Source organism: Lutjanus erythropterus, chromosome 20, assembly GCF_056507025.1.
Source record: "Lutjanus erythropterus isolate fLutEry1 chromosome 20, fLutEry1.hap2, whole genome shotgun sequence".
Lineage (NCBI taxonomy): Eukaryota > Metazoa > Chordata > Actinopteri > Lutjaniformes > Lutjanidae > Lutjanus > Lutjanus erythropterus.
In genome coordinates, this window is record NC_139336.1 from 16,075,208 (window position 1) to 16,095,366 (window position 20,159).

General features: G+C 39.0%; 1 protein-coding gene across 1 annotated transcript in view; it reads left to right on the top strand.

Annotated features, from left to right (window-relative positions):
- Positions 1 to 10,664, top strand: part of exd3 (exonuclease 3'-5' domain containing 3) — a 51,690-nt gene extending 41,026 nt beyond the window's left edge. The window contains exons 21-22 of the mRNA XM_084746196.1: positions 10,002 to 10,068; positions 10,281 to 10,664. Of these exons, the coding sequence (XP_084602322.1) occupies positions 10,002 to 10,068; positions 10,281 to 10,648 (435 nt within the window). The 3' untranslated portion in view covers positions 10,649 to 10,664. The remainder of the gene's footprint in view (positions 1 to 10,001; positions 10,069 to 10,280) is intronic.
- Positions 10,665 to 20,159: the final 9,495 nt, after the last annotated feature.

A 20,159-nucleotide genomic window follows, 5' to 3' on the forward strand; every position in this document is an offset into this window, starting at 1 on the left:
GAATCTGTACCACCTTCAGTGAGGTCAGAAGAAAGCAGCGAGCAGAAAAACAAATCTGTGTGCTGAAATGAGATGTTCCAGTTCTCCAGAACAACGCAGTAGGTCAAGTTGAAAGAAAAAAGACTTTACAGTGTTTCCACCACAGATGAATTTTTCACCATGGTCTAGTACATGATCCACCAACCATGTGTTCTTGGCTCAGAAACACCCACATCTGGTTGCCCAAGCGTTCGACTGTCAAACCGGGGAACGTGAACGCCAGTATGCAAAATGATTTGCTGCCACCCCACCCGGATGCTGACACCTTGTCTGTCAGAAAGCCATGCGGGAGATTTTTCTCTGTTCTCTCAGAGCTCCTCAGGAGAAAGCAGACCAGACCAGCAGCAGCAGCCACCACCACTGTCAATATTTACAGTCTTGGATGAATCACTCTGCATTACAATAACATTCCCTGCGTGCCTGCGTGCCTCGACATCAGGAAGAGTTGAGAAAAAAAAAAGGAAAAGTGAGAGAAGGGGTGAAGAGGGGGGCCGGAGGGTGAAATATGCGCCAGCAACGATAAACGTTGAGCAAAGGAATCTGCCGCTGGCTCTCCCATGACGGAGCTTTGTGTGTGTGTGTGTGTGTGTGTGTGTGTGTGTGTGTGTGTGCGCGCGCACGCAGACGTAGTTCAGGTTGATGGATTCAGGTCGAGTGGGTGGAATTTCAGTTTGCAGTGTGTGGGTGTAATGACAGTTTGAGAACTGTTAGCGCATGTCGAGGAAAGCTGTGGATGTCGTAATAATATTGGGTTGAATGGGTACATTGAATGCATGGGAATAATCAGCATATTTAGACAGTTTTAATGTGTTATATGTGTCATATGTAAACGTCACCCTGGACCAGCAAGTGCATTTGGAGCACCAGATCTGCCTCAAGAAGACAAATGTTAACTGGCAGTTGAATGGATGTTCTATATTTGAGAGAACCAGTTGTCTTTATTGCACACATGACAGTGCCACAAAAGCCACCATTTGTCTCCTCAACAATTGTGTTTTGCAAAGGAAAACAGGCAGAGAAGGATCCCAGGGATTCTCCAACCTTATGCAGTCAAGCATGTGGAGTTTTAAATCAGTTTAACCTTGCTCAATAGGTCATGATAACCATGCAGAGTACTGTTTTGTTTCATCTACAGGCACAGCTTATTTGTAATTTCTAAAACTCCAGAGTGTGCTTGAGTGAACCTACAATCAACGCTTTGTCTCTCTATTGATTGTGTCATGAAGTCCAAGTTGTGATGTCATATCTGGGCCCGCTGCTGTTCCTCTGACTTCTGTAACTTTATGCAATCTCACTTGACATTCTGCAAGAGCAAATACATTCTGGTGTTTAGTAGTGATGTGCCAAATTAGTCAACAAAACAATTAAATGTCACCACCCTTACTAGTTGGCACCAGAAATACATAGGATATACATATGAAAAACATAAATGCACAAATATGACATAGAAATATATAGCAATTGACACTGACCTGTGCATAGGGTGGCATGCACTTATGCATAGATTTCATTCAAACTCCCCAGGAGCAGATTAATAAGTGTCCCTCATAACTCTGCACCTTTAATAATTTAGTGAGCATTAAAATATTGGCAAACATTTCCTAATAGCATAACCATTATCAACATAGTATACATCCCCATCAACAGGACATGACAGTCACAATAATACTAGCTAGTACACTGTGCCACACTGTGTGGCAGGTAAGTCTACTCCAGGTAAACAACCATTGATCATGCACACACACACACAGAAGCAGTTGCATGATCCCCTGGTGGGAATAACAGTGATGGAATGAATATATTTTCAAACAAAAGGGGATTCCTTGTGTCACCTTGACCAGTCTGCTCTTCATAAATCAGCCACTCAAAGTTCTTATCCATCAAGTTTTGAGGCTGAACTGAAACACTGAAGGACCTAATGCTGACATGGAAGTTAACTACAACAATTAAAAAAACATAGAGCGGCAAGTGATGAATCATTCATGTGCCACCTAGTGTACTGCCCCTCCAACTTGTTGAATCTTTTAGTCTGGCTGTTTTAACATTAACCCATAACACAAAAAAGTAACATATCAATAGAGGCTGTCTGGCGGTTTAATCCAGCTTTTTATGTTTTTGAGATGAGCTGTTTTTATCCCTCTTCAAAACTCGGTGCCCAGTGAGCAGTATTGTCAACGGACCTTTTCAGTGCGTTGTTTTCCTCAGCTGTTTGGCGTAGGATCGGCCCCATCTATGTGGTGTCTGAAGAGAGAGAAAAAAAGGGTACTTGGAGAAGGAGAGAAAGAAAGAGGTTAGAGGTGAGAGACAACTAGAGAGAAGGAGAGAGGGAGATTGAAGGGAACGCTGGAAGGGGGTTGATGGAGCTTCAAGAAAGACACGGAACAAGAGAGAAGACGTAGGTTCAGTTGGAGAGAGGGAGAGATAGAGGTTGAGGTTGAAGGTTGAGTGGGTAAAAACCAGAATGAACTGACTGTGCCAAGCCAAGGGAAAGAATTAGTGCTATTTGTGTGATGGCTAGACTGTTATCAGCTAGACTCTAGACTATTATCTTCTTCATTACCCCTTTTAGTGAGCTCCAATAAAGAGGGACTCAGGGAGCAAAGGAGGGAGGGAAGAAAAGGCAGAAATGTGGAGGCCAAGTGGAGGGTGAGAAAATGGTCGAAAGTTGACAAGAGAAAGACACAAAAAGAGATTGAGCAAGAGTTCAACAGACTCCAGCAGCGAGAATAAACATGCAATGCTTGAAATTACAAAAGTTCCTCTACATATTCTGAAGGAGAGACCTGTAAAATTGTTGATGTGCTTATCGCTTATAATGTCTTAGAACTGTGATAGCTGTTAAGGTAACACAACCTCAGTCAATGAGATATTAATGGTGAAGAATGAAATTATCTCAATAATATAATACATTTCATTCATTCATGTAATGTTACCTACCATAACATAATGTTGGAATCAGATAATATTACATTTTGGATTTTTGTAGCACTCAAAAATAAATACAAAACTACATTCAACCCTTAGTCTGGATTTCACCAACAAATATTAATTTAATCAAAGATTAGTTCCAATCGGAGTTAAGTAAAACTACTGTATGTTTAAAATGAATAAATATAGATTTAAGGGTAAGCAGAGCTCTGATGCACAATGGAAAACTAGTCTCAGTAAATTATTGAATGTTGATGTAAACTGAAATTAAATAGGGTTTAATCAAAATGGAGATGCTTGCTTACCCAAATTTTAATGGACAAATAAAAAATTGAATTTAATGCTGTTAGAACTTAGTAAGAATAAAATTAATATTGGATCAAAGTTTGAAATGGACTTTAAAGTCTTGGTGCAACAGAATTGGATTTTGAGAGTACGAATTAAACAGTGGTTTAAAGAGAGGTTTGAAATTAAGTTTAGCCTATGATTTAATCTTGGTTGGTGCAACCCAGCCTCAGAGAATTGACTGAGGAAAGCCAAAGGTGCAGTTAAGCAGTACTGAAAAAATAAAGCAACTTCATATTGAAAACATAGCACATCTGTCTTGGGCGATTCAAAGAAAAAAAAATCACTGGTTATGTAATATCTTCTTTATGCACGCCAATTCTCCATATTGTTTACAGAAACCATATGCACAAAGTAAAATGAACAGTAGACTTTTGTGGTCATAGTGTATGTAACACAACTGGATGGCTTGGATCCGTGGGAAAATCTGGAAGGAAATAATGTATAATTTGTCTTTCACGCAGGTGAAATGAGTGGGTGCAAACGTGAGTCAGTGAAGGGTGTGCGTGTGCGTGTGTGTGCATGCGAATTTTTACATCTTATGCATGGCTGTGAAGTATGTGCGAGCCTGAATGTTTGTACATGTGTGTGAGTGAAGTGAGTCAGAGAAAGGTGTGTGTGATGTCAAGCCCAGACAGGCTCTGCTGTGGTCCAAGTTCAGGTTGCTGTCAGGTGGTAGTGGTTAGTTAACAGAGCTGGTAATTACCTCAGACTGTCAGGCTGAGACACTGGCCAGATACCCTCAGGATACTGTGGGAAAGTACATTTAGTAGGTCACTGCAGTATTTTCCTAATGCTCCTGCTGCAGCAGAAAAGTGACCCTTTCTCCAGGTGTTTAGATACAGTATTTACAGGAAGAATTTATTTTTAAACACATCTTCTAAATTACTTTAAAAACGGAGAAAATGTCCTAATGAACTGCAGTACATTACAAATGAACTGCATATGTAATAGTAATATAAAATTGAGTCATAAGAAAGCTTTTACCTAGCTGTCAACATCTGTACTTCTTTTTCAAAACAGTGTTACTCATGTTTCACTCATCATCTCCTGTCGTAATGTGTGTTTTCCGCTGCAACAGCTGAGGATTTAAAACTTGGACTTGTCCATTATATTAAACACTTTGTTGACTTCATTTTTAAAGGTACAGTGTGTAAGACCTATGGGGATTTATTGGCAGAATGTGGGAGAAATAATACAATGTATTGATAAGTAGGTTTTCCTCAGTGTATAATCACCTGAAAATAAGACTTGTTGTTTTTGTTACCTGAGAATGAGACGTTTATATCTACAGACACATGTCCTCTTCCACGGAGGTTGCTATGTTGCACTGCCATGTTTCTACAATAGCCCAGAACAGACAAACCAAACACTGGCTGTAGACATGGACTTTTCATTTTAAATGAGTAGTGGTGTTCTCCTACACACTGGTCCTTTAAGCAACCCACATTTTGAATAAATACACTTATACTGCCCATCTGAAATGAGTAAATACTTGACCCATGTGCCCTTGTCTTATCATTTAGTTTTCAACATGAGGAGAGTGTTGACAATTGTTTTACTTCACCTTGACTTGGCTGCATTTCAAAATCTGATTGTGTAGCAAATACGGATGTGCGCGGTGTTGACTTACTGATTGAGCGTTGCTACCCTTGCCAGTTGGCATCGGATACTAATAATAGTTGGTTTAACTAATTGTTTATGTCTTATTAATGTACAGTGGCAGCTAACTGTGACATCTAAGATATTATACAAACACCCAGCAGGTAGCAGCCTGCACTCCCTGCGCTCATGGCTGGATGTAAACCATTGAGGTGGAAAGTGGGACAAAGGTGATTTTTTGTAAAAACCAGCAAGGTTTGGCCATATTTTGAAGTAAAATGAAAATAAGGTTGTATGTAGGCTGTCTGAGAATAAACTGGCATACGACCACTTGACTGGAGCAATGCTTAACCACATTCAGCACAGGTGTGTGGATGTTTACCTGCAAGGAGAGCAGGCTGCTAGTGCTGGCAGAACTAATGTTAGCCAAACAATATGGTATTGTTTACCACCCCAGCCCACAGAGCACAACCTTCAGAAATGACTCGTTTTCTTACTTTTAGACTAGTCAACTTGTCTAACTTCAATTTCTGCTTAATCAACCAGGAAATTAGTTGTTAGGAACATCCTTAGAAGCAAATGTGAGGAATCAAAAACACACCAAGAAGTTGAGAAAACTAATTTCAAGGCAATAGTCTTCACTATATCTTTGTTTCTTAAGTTTTTAAATAAACTAAACAAAGTTTTTCCAACTTCAATGTTTTTTGAGAGTATTTCCTTTTATTCTTTAAATTTGAATCTTTGAGTTTTAGAATGCCCAAAAATTTGTACAAAAATTGTTGGAATTAGATTTTTCATTATTTGGGTGCTTGAAAATGAAATGTTTGCAACTGAAAATATTAAATTATGAACCATTATTCACTTCAACTTTGTAGTATCTGAAATACATTTTTTTGCGAGGTTTCTGAATTTATAAATAAAAGTAAATTCATTTTTTTTTAGCTTGTTTGCAGAATAATAAAACACTGATAGATGGAAGGCAGTGACATGATAACATGTTAGACCTCAAACATGTTGCAATTAACAAACCACAGGATTGCCTCTTTAATTTAAAATCAAGTCTTCCTATAAGTGTTTTATCAGTAAAGAGAATGTCCTGACTTTCTCACCTCTTTGGTCACTGGTATTACATTGCAGACTGACGACTGGTATTCAGGCTTCGTTTTCCACTCAAAGATAACTACATTTAATGATTAACTGTGAAATTATGTCAGCTTTGTCAGTGGCAGAGTGCTAAATGAAGTAGATTCTTTCCACTACTCTCTCCTTCCCTCTGTCCAGCCACTGAAAAAATAAAACAGGTCAGTTTTCTCTGCAGTTTGCATCCGTCAGTAAAAAACCTGCGTGAGATTGTCCATTGCTGTTGGACGGTCTCCAAATCACCTAGTATGACCTTGGGACTGTGTGAGAAAGCAAAGAAAGAGGTCAATGCTTTTGGCCCGTTGGCTTCTCCTTACTCATCATTTCTATGGCAGTATGAAGCTGCTTTTTCCAGTTGAGCTTGCCATCCAACTTACAATAGACCTACATCATTCACAGTGGCAACAAAATGTCACATCTGCCCAACAGAATGACGAGGAAGCAAAGATGGCAGAACATCCCAGACATGGGATGATGGGAACAGACAATGAATCTCTGGTGTTTTATTTTTCTTTCTTTTCTTTTCTTATATACTGTGTGTGTTTTAGACCACAGCAGCCTTGGACACTGGGATTAAGTATATTTAATCTCAACTTGGACTTGAAATTCACATTGAGAAGGAAAAGACAACATTTTCAAAGGGAAACGATGCTGCAGTTCTTGCTCCCCTCTTGCTCTTCTTTTCTCCGGTTCCCACGCTGCCCCTTACCTGACTTACCACAATTTGAATCAAATCACTAGCGGCCAATTGGCTGCTCTGGCCATGTGACCTACATCGGCCCTAAAAGCACCGCCTTTTGAGATTGGTCTAGGATTTTCCCATGGGAGCTGCCTACACAGCCAGTGCCGTATGAGTGTGTGTGTGTGTGTGTGTGTGTGTGTGTGTGTGTGTGTGTTTGTGTGTGCGCGCTTGAGAACGTTGGGGAAAAATCTCCCACCCCCCTCCCACCCTCTCTTTCCTACCTCCTCTCCACTATCCCCCCTTTCTGTCCTCTTTTTTTCCACCACCTCCCATCCTTTGAAACACAGTATCACACTTTAGATAGCCTTTGTTGTCACGGCAAGGAGCATTCTTTCTCTGGCACGGCCACACGGAGTGTGAGAATGCAGGAGGTTCCCTGAAAAACACAGAAAGAACAAAAGACAGAATAAGGAAATGCATCAGTGTAGCAACTGCCTAAAACCTAAAAAAGTTAAATATGAGGCTGCCACTAATGATTTTTTTCCCACTATCAATTAATCACCTGAATATTTTTGGGATTAATTGTATAGTCTATAAAATGTAAAAAAAAATGTTTAAAAGAATGCTCATCACTTCTTCCCAGAGCCCAGTGTGACATCTTTAACCATTTTCTTTTGTGCAACTAAAACCCAAAGCCTCCTCCCCACTGTATTAAAAAAAATATAAGAAGACTTAATAGAGTAATTGTGCAACAAGAAAAAAATGTTTGGGTTTTCTGGTTTCATTTTTGGTGGTGGACTTAATGGCAGTATTTAAACATAATCTGGCAGATTTGCAAATGTTGAAATGAGAGGAAGAACAGGAATCCAGAGTCAGTACATTTATAGGAATTCATAGGGAGAAGCTTGTGAGCTCCAGTTAGTGAAGACATGCACCTGAGAGAGACGAGTTTAAAACACGATCAGTATCATGACAATGTGGACCAGCTGCAGGCTTCTACAAAAACTCCAACCTGCGCAGACCATCGTGACTGCAGCCACATGGCGTGCTTCTTGATGATCACAGAGGCAATGTTTTGCCTGTACAAACAAGCCAGATTTGAATTTGGTTTGACAATACTGTCAGTCTGAGTCTTACTGTGTCGCCAGACATGCAGGAGCTGCAGAGACAGCACCCTCATACCTGTGTGCTTCTTAAGCTCACTGTGACAACTGTGTGCCTGAAAACTCTGGTACTTAAGTGGTGCTGTGGAAAAATCAAGCCTCCGTGTCCTGCAGCAGCCAAAAACAGGAAAAATGTTACTGAAATCATCCGGTCCAACCCAGTTTCAGAACTTAAATGAAGGCACAGAGCCACCATCTGTGTTCATTCAAATATATAAGACACCGCCAGACCTCACCAAGTTTGTTTTGTCAAGTCCATTTCCTTGAGAACCACTGATATACTTAAAGGGTTATTCACCCCAAAATCAAAAATACACATTTTTCCTCTTACCTGTAGTGCTGTTTAGCCATCTAAATAGGTTTTGAAATATCAGCTACAGAGATATCTTTCTTCTCTCAAATATAATGGGACTAAATGGCACTCAGTTCGTGGTGCTTGAAGCACAAAAAAAAATACATTTGAAAAATTCAAGGGCAATTTATCTTTTCAGTAATCGTGGCCTGGTTACTCAAGATAATCCACCAATCCTGTCGTGAGCAGTTTCATGTAAGAACAACTTTCTGTCTTGTGGAAAGAAAGTATTTGCACTTGATTCTGCTATAGAAAGAAAGTAGAATCTGTTCACAACAAGGTTTGTAGATTATCTTGAGTGAGCGGGTCATGGTTTCTGGAAAGAGACACTGCTGTAGAGTGTTTCGGGCTTTGTGCACTACAAGCTGAGTGTCTTTTTGTCCCATTATGTTCTAGAGAAGGCAGATAACTTTATGGCTGATGTCTTCCAAACTCTACAACTCACACCAATAAAAATATGCATTTTTGATTTTAGTGTGAACTGTCCCTTTAAAGCACTGTGTTTTTTTCTGCATATCAGTTAATATCCCTGCAACACAGTCATAATGTGATTTCTAAATTTCACTTTTCTCATAACTTCTTTTATTTGTCTATCAGATCTCTGCAGGATTCTTGCATTTGTAGCTCGCTGTGTTTTGATTAATTATAGATCAGATTATTTCCATCCAGGTTGCGTGTGTGTGAGACGGTGTGCGTGTGTGCCTGCTGGTCCGTGGCTTAGCCTTAAGAGTTCAGAGCAGGTTCTGGCTTGCTCAACTCTGGGAAACTTTGAGCTGAGCAAATAGCTGGGTCTGTTTTCCTGGCTGCTGCCACGCTCATATGTGTGAGCCATGTGTGTGTGCTGTGAGCACTTGTATGCATGCAGTTTAAGCGCACTGTAGTGTAGCTTGTGTGAATTGTAAAGCATTTTGTCTTTGTAGAGTGTTTTTTCGTGTGTGTGTGTGTGTGTGTGAGGCAGAATACAAAGAGAATACAGAATGTACTGAGTGAGAGATGAGCTTCATTCCCACAGACAAGACAAGAGATGACACCTCTGCTATTCCCACACCTCCACTGTCTAGCCACTTTCTCCTGTCCTGACCTCAGTTACCGCAGAGGCAAACACTGCTCTGCATGTGCACACAGAGGAGAGAAGACACACTTTTTCTGATTTGCAGTCTTCATTAACCTTTTCCCTGGAGGAGAGAGAAACAAGCTGGCCTGCAGTGAGCTTGTCAAGAATCCTTGCTTTGTGAGGTCTGCGAGCGTTTGATTTACAGCCCACCTCTAAGTGGAATGCTGTTTGCTGGGTGGAGCTCAGGTGTGTTGACAAGGCTTTTAGCACCGACATGCCGTCAGGATGGCTTACAGACGAGTGTGTGTGTGCACGTTAGGGGCCGGCGAACAAGGGGTCACTAATGTCCCACCAGGGCGACCTTTACCATGGAGAAGGACAGGACGGCACGGACATGTGAACGTTACTGAGGCGTAAACGCTGTCTCTACACACACATACTCACACTCGCACACTGATCTGATCTTGCCCCTTTCACACCAGAGCAGCCACTGGGGGAACGTGTCTGTTTGCCGTTGGTGTGAATGGGTCAACACAGGTTTTTAGGCTCTGCAGCTCTGGTCTACACCTGATTTTAACATAGGTTTACACTCTGGTCACTATAGTTACCACAGCATTACTAAAGCAAACTTACAGGTTGACAAAAATGTTTTTTTAATGCTGCTGCTGCTAATATTTTTTATATCCGTTTGTCCAGGTGTGTAACAGCAATCAATACACGGCAGTCCCCAGACAGGACATGGTCAAGATGCTTAAACAGAAAGGTCAGTCAAACTACTCTGTATCATGGAAGAGGTTTCATTTTTAGTGTACTCCTTGTGATACAGTATAGAATATATATAAATATACATCTACATGTCATTACTTCTCATGTCTTTGCGTCTTTTTAGTGTAGTTTTGGACTTGCTGTGGCAAACCTCACTTCATTTTGACAGTTCAAGAATGAAGTCATTAAATTTTGTTATTTTGTTTGTAGGATTTCTGCAGGATCAGGATGACACTGACCACACACTACAGCAGGATGAGGTGATGACCCCCTGTGCGACCCCTGACCTCCCCAGGTATGGCCTTCAGTGTCAGTGGGCCCCCCTTTCAGGTCTGGACCCCGACACCCTGACCTTTCCCGGGGGGGCACCCATGCAGCTCCACACCGTGCCCCCCGGCCTCCTGCCGAGAATACCGCTCTTCTATGTCTGCACCAGATGTGGCAAGGTGTTCTGGGAAGGCTCTCACTTCAGCCGTGTCGTTTCCATGTTTCATGAGGTCTTACACATAAAAGACACTGAATCTCTTGCAGCGCCCGCGACAACAGCCCAGCAGAACTCAGTACTGAGCGACCCTTAATGAAACATCCAATAATAAAGTTTTAAACATTTAGACGGCTGGGTAGCTGTCATAAAATCGAATTTAACTAATTTAACTGTCTCATACATATTAGTTTTATTTTTTTTATACAGTGGATTGAGGCTTTTTTGTCTTTTCAGATGTATATAGTTTCAGAATTTTAAAACTTGGCTTGTTTACAAGAGTTTAAAGCTCAGTGAACCAAATAAAGTCCTTTGATTCTTTTCCTTTTTGTTGTTGATTGTACTCTCTGTGGCACAGTGACACGTTAATGGTGATTTATGGGCTGGATCCTATTGAGATCAGTTGAACTGTAATACATGTATTCTTCCAGACTCAGCAGGGAGATGTATGTGCAAACTATCATTTGCATTTGACAGATTTGACACATTTATCACTTTATTCATTATTTGTGACAACTTTTTTATTATTTAGATTCAGAAGTTGCAGTTGAAGGGATAGCTTGGATTATTTGATGTGGGCTTGTATGGGGTACTTACTGATAGTCCTAAAGCAGATGCAGGTCTGCACGCCCACAGCTTCTAGAAGCAGAGAGTAATACCAGCATGGAAGGTGAAGAACAGGGTCAGCAGGTATTTTAGCCTCTTAGAGATACTGTAAAGTAACAATAAATGTGTGTTCTGAGTCCAAATTATCCCTTTATATAATGACAGGACTCAGTTCCTCAGACCTTTTCAGCAGTCTGTGGTACTTTCATTCTCTGTGATTACATTTACATATTTTCTGGTTATTTAGCATAAAGCTTAATAAGTGTTAAACAGATTTTAATTTCTTTTATATTAAGCTGTAAGAAGTTGTAATTATTTCTGTCAACCTGCAGGTACATTTCACAATCCACAAAACAGATGGTAAAGGACTTAGAGGGGACAGATTGATGAGATCATGGAGGCTTCGCTGATGTCCGTCAGGTGTAACTCTAACAGTGTGGGGGTTTCCTGCCCCGAGGCTGAGGAGCAGACAGGTCACAGAGTAACCCAACACACACGCACACACACACCGCCTGAATCCCTTCATATTTTCTCAAACTGTTCATTCTAACAATCCTCTCCTCTGCTCGCAAATCCCACATTGGATTTGTGCGATTGCAGAAAATAAGATTGCCCAAAAGTGTTTTAAGAGATATTATGTGGAAAAGTCTGCAACTAAAGATGTTCTGGTGTTTTCTGGACAAGCACATTTTCTTAAGACTACATTGGAAGGCTTTTTACACTCATAAAATCTAAGAAACCCTAACCACAACCAGATGTGCACTTTATTTAACTGATCATTTAACGTGCATCAAAAAAGCCACAGTGATTTCCAAAGACGGGTCATGCTGTGAATCACTGAGGTAAAAGTGTTTTCAATGACTATGTTTGAATCACTGCAGCTGCAGCAGTACATCAAGGGACTAGTCCTGATACCTCTTTATTTTTATTTTTTTTTAGCATTTTAAAGATATTTAATGAAAGCATTTATCCAGAACGTGCACACTATGTGCTTGCTCTTGGTGGGAACAGTTGGGTTTATAAAGAGTTCAATCCAGACTTGCTCTATATGAGAAGTGCCCTGAGATAACTGTTATGATTTGGTGCTTTATGAATAAAATTTAATTGAATTATAAACGGATTCTTCTGTCAGGAATAACCACAATGAGCTTACAGATGTTAAGTGTTTAATATGTGTAAGCTGAAATGTTTCAGCGTTCTTACAAGTCAGCGCAGTCCCTACAGCATGTTGTGATCATAAAAATTAACACTAATTTAACCACGTCCAGTCATTTCTGCACAAGCTTGCAGTTTTGTTCAATCGTAGCAACTTTGCGGCAAATTTGACCAATCATCTTAAATCCACCAATCACAGAGGTCCTTGTGCAAATGTCATACATGTACATTTTATTGTTTAGTTTCAATTTTACCACTGTCTTGTTTTTTATTTTTATTTTCTCAAGGTTCGTCATTGTTATTGACATTTATCAATGTTCTGTGCACTTTTGTTCTATAATTTAATACTTGCCGTTTTGACTGAGTATGAGCCGCAAAAACATTTCACCTCTGTGGAATACTCCTCAGGTGCACTTATTCATTTACAAATAAAGTTTTTTTTTCTTTTTACCTCAAAGTGTTCCTGCTCTTCTTATAAAATAAAAGTAGCCAGAATTGACCTAAGCATGTGCAAAAATTGGCATGAACTGTCTTTGGCAATGGATGTTTGAATTATGTATCTGCAGTTGCAGAAAAAAAAACAAAAACTATGCAGCCGTCAGTAGCAGTCCTTGTATAAAAGAAAATGAAAAATTCTAAAAGAAAATAATTAACCATGTAATATCACAGTACATATTGTCATAGTCCAGTATGGTATTGAGACATTTTTAATCTTGATATCTCAGTATCAACAAATAACCGTGCAAAGAGTTGTTATCTAATCAGAAAGTCCCAAATCAGTCCTCTCTCCATCCCCTTCTTTTCTAAATGTTTTACAGATGTTTAATTTGGAAGAAGTGGACATTTTCCACCGCCATGTCTCAATAGTGAGTTTGGACCTCTACATTTGAGTCATGTAACACCTTATTATCAATTGCATAATCTCAAGCGCTTTACAAAATGTCGGGGTTAGGGTTTCTGTTTGCAGTAAGAAACGTAACACCATCAATAGGACATGAGTATTGTCACTTGTAAAGAATAACATTACAAAAGTGGGTGTCTATGGCCGTGAATGTGATGTTCACTGTTCATTGTTGCACTCCGGATGTGAACCTGCTTCTTGGATATCCCATCCAGGCGACCACTCAAATGAGATCACTTGGATTCTCTAGCAGAGTATCTTGGGATGATTTGCTTATTATTCTATTTAAAATATTTTGTATAATCCTGATGTGAAGTTTATAACTTTGTTTGGTACCACTCTTAACATAAAAGGGTTTCTATGTTCTAACGAATGTCATTGTTAACATTAGTCAGTCACATTTTGTCTCAGTCAGGGAAAACCCATTTCAAGAACCAGAACACTTCATCCACGTTTCCACAAGAGATTTGAAGAATTTCAAAAAACAGACTTTGGGCCATACTATCTTTACACATCACTCTAGGTCACATGGGTGCCTCACTATAGACAAAACTGAGATTCTTCTAAAAATTTTGATATGAAACACTTGGGTATTATTACTAAATATGAAAGTACCTTAAAGGGTGAATGAAAGCAGTCCGAAGAAGTGTATGACTCTTTCTTATAAGTGTTTAGTCATTAAGTTTTCTAGAAATAATCACACAAACATGACTTGTGTCTGGGTATTGTAGCTGGAGGTTAGCTTACCTAAAGAGAGGGTGACAGAAAATGTCATTTTAATGTTTGTCAAGTTGATTAAATTTGTCAACACAATAAGCATGAGGTGGTATCAGTGTATACGTTTATGGGATGTCTACATGACTAGGAGTCACTTACCTTCACAAAGTGTTGTTAACATTGTAATACCTGTTCTTAAATACTGACCCTGACAAACACCCCCATGTTATAATACAAACAAACTAAACCAAAACTAAAAATGTTTTTTTCTTTGTTTTTCTTTTTTCAGTTTCAAACACTAAAACCTAAACTGAAATGGGTAAACCCACTCCAGAAAGTAACTGAAACTAAACTGAATTCAAAACAAAAACTACTGAAAGGACTTTCCAATGTGTTTCTTTGTGACTGCTAACTAGAAACAGTAGCTGATTCCAATAATAGACGATTAGATTAAATATAATAATGTTGGAGGAGACCTACATTATTCTTGTCTACAAGATGTTAAAGGGGTAGTTCAGATTATTTGAAGTGGGTTGTATGAGGTATGTATAGTCAGTGTATTACCCACAGTAGATTGAGGTCTGCATAACCCAAGTTTGGAGAAGCAGAGAGGAGTGCAGATGCAGGAAGCTAAACAATTTATTGCTGTGGGTCAGCAGCAGAAGGCATTTTACCCACCTAAAAAAATATATCAGTTTAAGTGTACACTATATTTAGACTATTTTAACATAGCTTTTGACCTTGTTTAGGTACTGTGCTGGTGCTCCTCTGCTTCTCTTAAGTTGTGGACCTCCACCTAATACACTGACTATCCAGAAGTACCTCAAATAATTTGAACTGTCCCTTTAAGTTATAGGAAAAATAATCTCTCCGTAAAATAAAATGACTTATTTCTTTTCAAACACACATCCTGGAATACCAAAAATATTGGCACACTGCCATGAGTTTTTTTCTTCCTGTGTAATAACTACTGTAACATTAATCTACCCTGAAGTATTTTTATTGCTATGAATGAAGTCGACACCCTCGCTCCCAATAAGACCCTCTCTCTCTGTTTGTGTGTGTGTGTGTGTGTGTCTGGTCTCGTCCTTGTCCGGGTGGTCACAGGCAGCCCCGGCAGCAGCCTCTGCTCTGCTCTGCTCTGCAGCTCTGTGCTGCTGCTGCAGCACCGTGTTATTTGATCCTTGCTCTTTCTTTGCTGGGAAGAAAAGCTCGCCTCTTTCCCACGCTCTGAGGACACGTGGTGCCCGGAATGAATTGGATTCAGAAGGCCCTCCCTCCCGGTAAAACGTCACCTCTCCCTCTCTCACTCACACACACACACACACACACACACACACACGCACACTGAGTTTAGTTCAACAGGCTTTCTGGCATGAATGTAAAAAGTATTGCCAGCGCGTCATGATTAAAAAATGGACACAATTGCATGACAGTTTAATATTTATTTTCCTTCGTGTGTCCCAGTATGTGATTTTCCTGGACTCTTTTCTGCAGCGATATGCATGCCTGCAAAATGCCGGGACGGGAGCCTCCTCCTCCCGACGTGTCTGGCTCCGGCTACCCCTGGTCTCGGCGCCAAAACTCGGCACAGCGCAGAGCTGTGCCTCGATCTGTCCGACGACTCTGGGTTCTCTCTATGTCTCTGGGAAAAACGCGTTTTTTTTGTTTATAGTTATTCTATTCAGTTCATTTATTGGCATGGGAAACAGATGGGTTCGTTGCCAAAGCAATGTGAAAAAAGCAAGAAAATGCATTGCCAAAGTAAGTGTGAGATAAAAACCACAACGTAACATAAACATAAGATTCATGGTTTTGTTCATATATGCAAATGAGCACAAAAATGGCTTAAAAGGATGGTTGTGCACATAAAGTGCATATGGTGCACAGCCATGTAAGATAGTCAGTAGGTTCCAGTGTTTCCTGGGTCATTGTCACACGCTGCACCTGAAGATGTACAATCAGAGCAAGATCATGCAAAAGTTACAGGGTGGTGCAAAAACTGTTTATGACAGTGCAAAGTTTAAAGACTGCTGAAGACAGTTAAGCTGCTGTATTCACCCTCATTGTAACATTCACTACTGTACAGACGTTGCACAAGAATGCAAAATATCAGCAGGTGTGACAGTTATAAGCTGTATGTATGTACAGTTAGTGTGTCTATGTACAGAGGTCAGTACAGTGCAGATGGTCCGTGCAGGAAAACACAGGTGACTGATCTTTAAAGACCGGTGTCACACATTTAAACACTGTTAAAATACTTTAAGCATCTTTTCACTTAATGAGGACATACTGAGTTACCTATTCAAATGTATTGGTAAGAGGGAGGGAGGCACCAATAGGTGCAGACCATGGAAAAGCACAGGTTGTGGGAGAAAATAGTGCACATTCAGAGTTACAATGCAAAAAAAAATAAATAAATATTTCAATTATATTAATTTATTCAAATGTATAAAATTCTGTAAATATTTCCCCTTTCTTCTTTCTTAATGTAAAGTTTAAGAGTTTTACTAGGTTGCAATGCTATAGTGGCCTACATACAATAATACATACAGTATTGTAATACAAACTGTGAATATATCATATAAATATGGCATTGGCCCATTGTATCAGCATATGATACAATTTGCATTTTGTCTATCTAATGAGCTCCAACTGGGCTGAACTCACAACCCCAGAGCCATACTGTAAGTTAGACCACGGCTGACATGTTGGCCTGATGTGGGCCTATTACAGATATATAACAATATAAGCTTACATGTTTACGGATATGCAACGATGTGAAAGAAAGTCAGATAAAGAGAAGAAAAGAAATGAAATAAGTCAGGTATTTGCTGAGCCAGATTGTACAGGAAGTCAGTGATTAATCATAAATCAATTACTTGCCAAATAAGAATTAAGCTGATTAAACATGCATTTATTGATAATCAATCAATAGTCTAGAAATGGCATTATTTGTGCCTCATTTGACATTGTTTTGTCTGGCAGAGCCTTTCACTGTGTAAAGAAACTTAAAATTAAACTTAACGTAAAGGAAACAAAAAAAGAAAAAAATGTGCATTTTATATCTTCTTAATTATTCATGCTTCATCAATTAATCAGTTGTTAGCATTTTCAACTAAGGAAAATGCACAAAATGCGTAACCCTAATAGGAAGCACAATAACATCTGATTGAATGTGATGAAGTGATGAAATAATCATTTAGTATATAAATATGTTATTTATCACAGCTGGAAGGGGCTGGAAAAGACTGAAAATGTATGTTTGAAAAGTCTCTTAATTTGACTTTGGAAAAGGAGTGAAAACCCTGAAACTGTGATTTTAGTTGACATGTACAAAGCTGATTTTGAGGACCTCAGAACAGACAAAGCCTTGGGCCCCCCCTGTGATTTCTGGTGCCCCCCTAAGGGGGGTCCGGACCCCAGGTAGGGAACCAATGATTTAGATTAAGAACAATGTGGAACATTTATGAGGACAAGTATGCATATACTATGTACTGCTGGTGCTATACTATACTACTTAGTTACTTTAAAATCATATACTGAGTGGGCCTACAATTTGAATTAATGCCTTTCATCTGCATTTTTGTAGCCAATAAGGTTATCCAGTCATAAACGGGCCAACAAAAACCAAGACTTACAGTCAAAAACAAACAAACAACACACAGTAGACACAGGTTTGGAGAGGTGACCACTGACCAGTTGGATGTAATTTAGACTGAGGATCAGACTCAAACAGAAAACCTTTTTCAATTGAATGTCTGCTGCTTATAATACATTAAACATCAAAGAGTAAAAAGTATCTAATACTAACTAATAACTAGTAGTATAACTAGTAGTAACTAATAGAGTAGCTTTTGAGAACAATACTTTTACTAAATTATTTTAACACCAGTAGTTTTACTTGTAATTGAGTAATACCTCAGTTTGTAATGGTATCTATACTTAACTACAGAGTTTCAGTAAAGTACATAACCCATCACCTTTTATTAATGACTTACTGACATTTATAACTGGCAAAAGGCAGCCTCATTGTCAAGTGTAAAGCAGTACATCCTGAAAAATGTTAAGGTAAACAATATTGCCACAGCCTTAGTGTATGAATCTGATAATTTGATATGTTAGTTCTGATATGACAATTGAAACTTTTTGACTATTAAGATATGCTGATGATGGTTCAATTTTAGTAACTCATTAACAAATATATGATGAAGCTGATATAAATGCTGTGGATGGACAAGACAAAGTAAACTAAATAAGCAATGAGATCTGAGGCTTAACAGCGCAGATTAATAAGGGGTCACTGTTTGGCAAGCTGTTTTTCTGTTGTGTTGCAACAGCTTATTAATGATTTATAAAGAGTTTGCAACCTAATTAAGAACCTTAATACAAACTTATGAGAAATAATGTATAAGGGTAGTCTAATTGTAAAGTGGTAATAGATTGTGATTGGTATGTCGTAAGTAAGTATGTAAGTCGTTACACAGATGTGTTAATAATTCCGCCTGTCAGAGAGAAATTCAGAGACTGTAAAATAATTGTTTAAAGTGTTTCGTCTCTGCTTGAAGTGTATCTACACAACAGCCTCATGATTGTATCTGGTTTTGGCTGCTTCCCAGATGCACATTACCAGGAAAAGACTCAGGAGTGAAGTGGTGGGAGGGTGGGGGGGCAGAGAGAGGAGAGCAAATGCAACAAAGTTTGGGGGAGAAACTCATCCAGTCAGAGAAACTTTTGGCTCCTGCGGTCTGTGCAAATGTTTTCCAAGTGTCCAGACGCACTGCAGCCAAAGCTCTGATAGCGGACAGATGTTCCTGATTTTCCAGAAGATGTTCTGTACCATTCAGTAACCCTAAGAAGAAAACATATTTATAACAAAACGTAATAAAAAGTTATCCTAAAAATACCAAACCTGAAATCAAATCTCAAAAAGTAACTACAACCCCATAACCTTTGTACATTTAGATTTAAACTACAAACTCCAGTACATCCACGTAGGTCAATGCTGCGTCATATAAAGGCTATAGAGAGGAACACATCTGTTACTGTAGCCTACATAAAAAATGTCCCTGTTAAGTATTCACCACATTTCTATGAATGAGTCAGAACCGCTGTCTTTGTTTTGGAGCATTTGCAGCTGTGGGCGCAGAAGAACAAACAGTAAACAGGCAGCACGCAGACACACAAACCGTCACCTGCAGATGCACCTGAAAGTGTGCAGAGCATGATGAATCACATTCTCCCACACAAACTGTTTGGCCTACTGCCCAACAAAGCTGTGACCTAAGATACAGTGGCACACATAAGCACTTTTTTCTGATCAGCTGGCAGGATCAGTTTCATTGTATAGTGGGATGGCTCAGACCGGTTGAACCCCCCTGTTCTACTGTAGGGTCAAAGGATAGTTTGGATCATTTGAAGCAGAAATGAGTGAAGTACTTATCTATCATCAGAGTGTTACCTACAATAGACAATGGTCAACATGGCATGTAATTCGCCACTTTAAAAAGGCCCTAAAAAGATTCATATCAGTTTATAAGTTTAAGTATATACCATATTTAAAATATTTTCATCACTTTATCTTGCTGTCACACAAAAAAGACATAACAAGACCCTAAAGATGTGTAACAAGACCAACAATGACATAACAAGACGAAAAGATGTAACAAGATGAAAAAGACAACAATACAATGAAGATATAACACCAAGAATAATTTCAACCTGAATGGATTGGACATTTGCTCATACAAGAGACGATTCCTTGGTTTTTCCATCAGCGTGCCAGACATAAATGGTGTGACAAGACAAAACAGCAATCTAAGAAAATGAAAAATGGTGTATTAAGAGCAAAACTGATGTAAAAGATGTAACAAGACAAAGTGGAACAAAGTAACAGGACAAAAAATATGACACAAGACCAAGAATTATGTATCAAGATGAAAAATAACGTAAAAGATGTAACAAGAAGATAAAGATGTAACAAAACAAATAATGATGTAACAAGACGAAAAAGACCTAACAATATAAAAAAGACATAATATGTAAGACATAATATCAACACTGATTTAAACCTGAATGAATGAACAAATACCCATACAGGAGATAATTCCTTGGTTTATCCATCAGCATGACGGACATAACAAGACAAAAACAATTTAAAAGATGTAACATGACAAAAAAAAAAAAAAAAAAAAAAAAAAAAAAAGCGAAGAAAATGTAACAAGGCAAT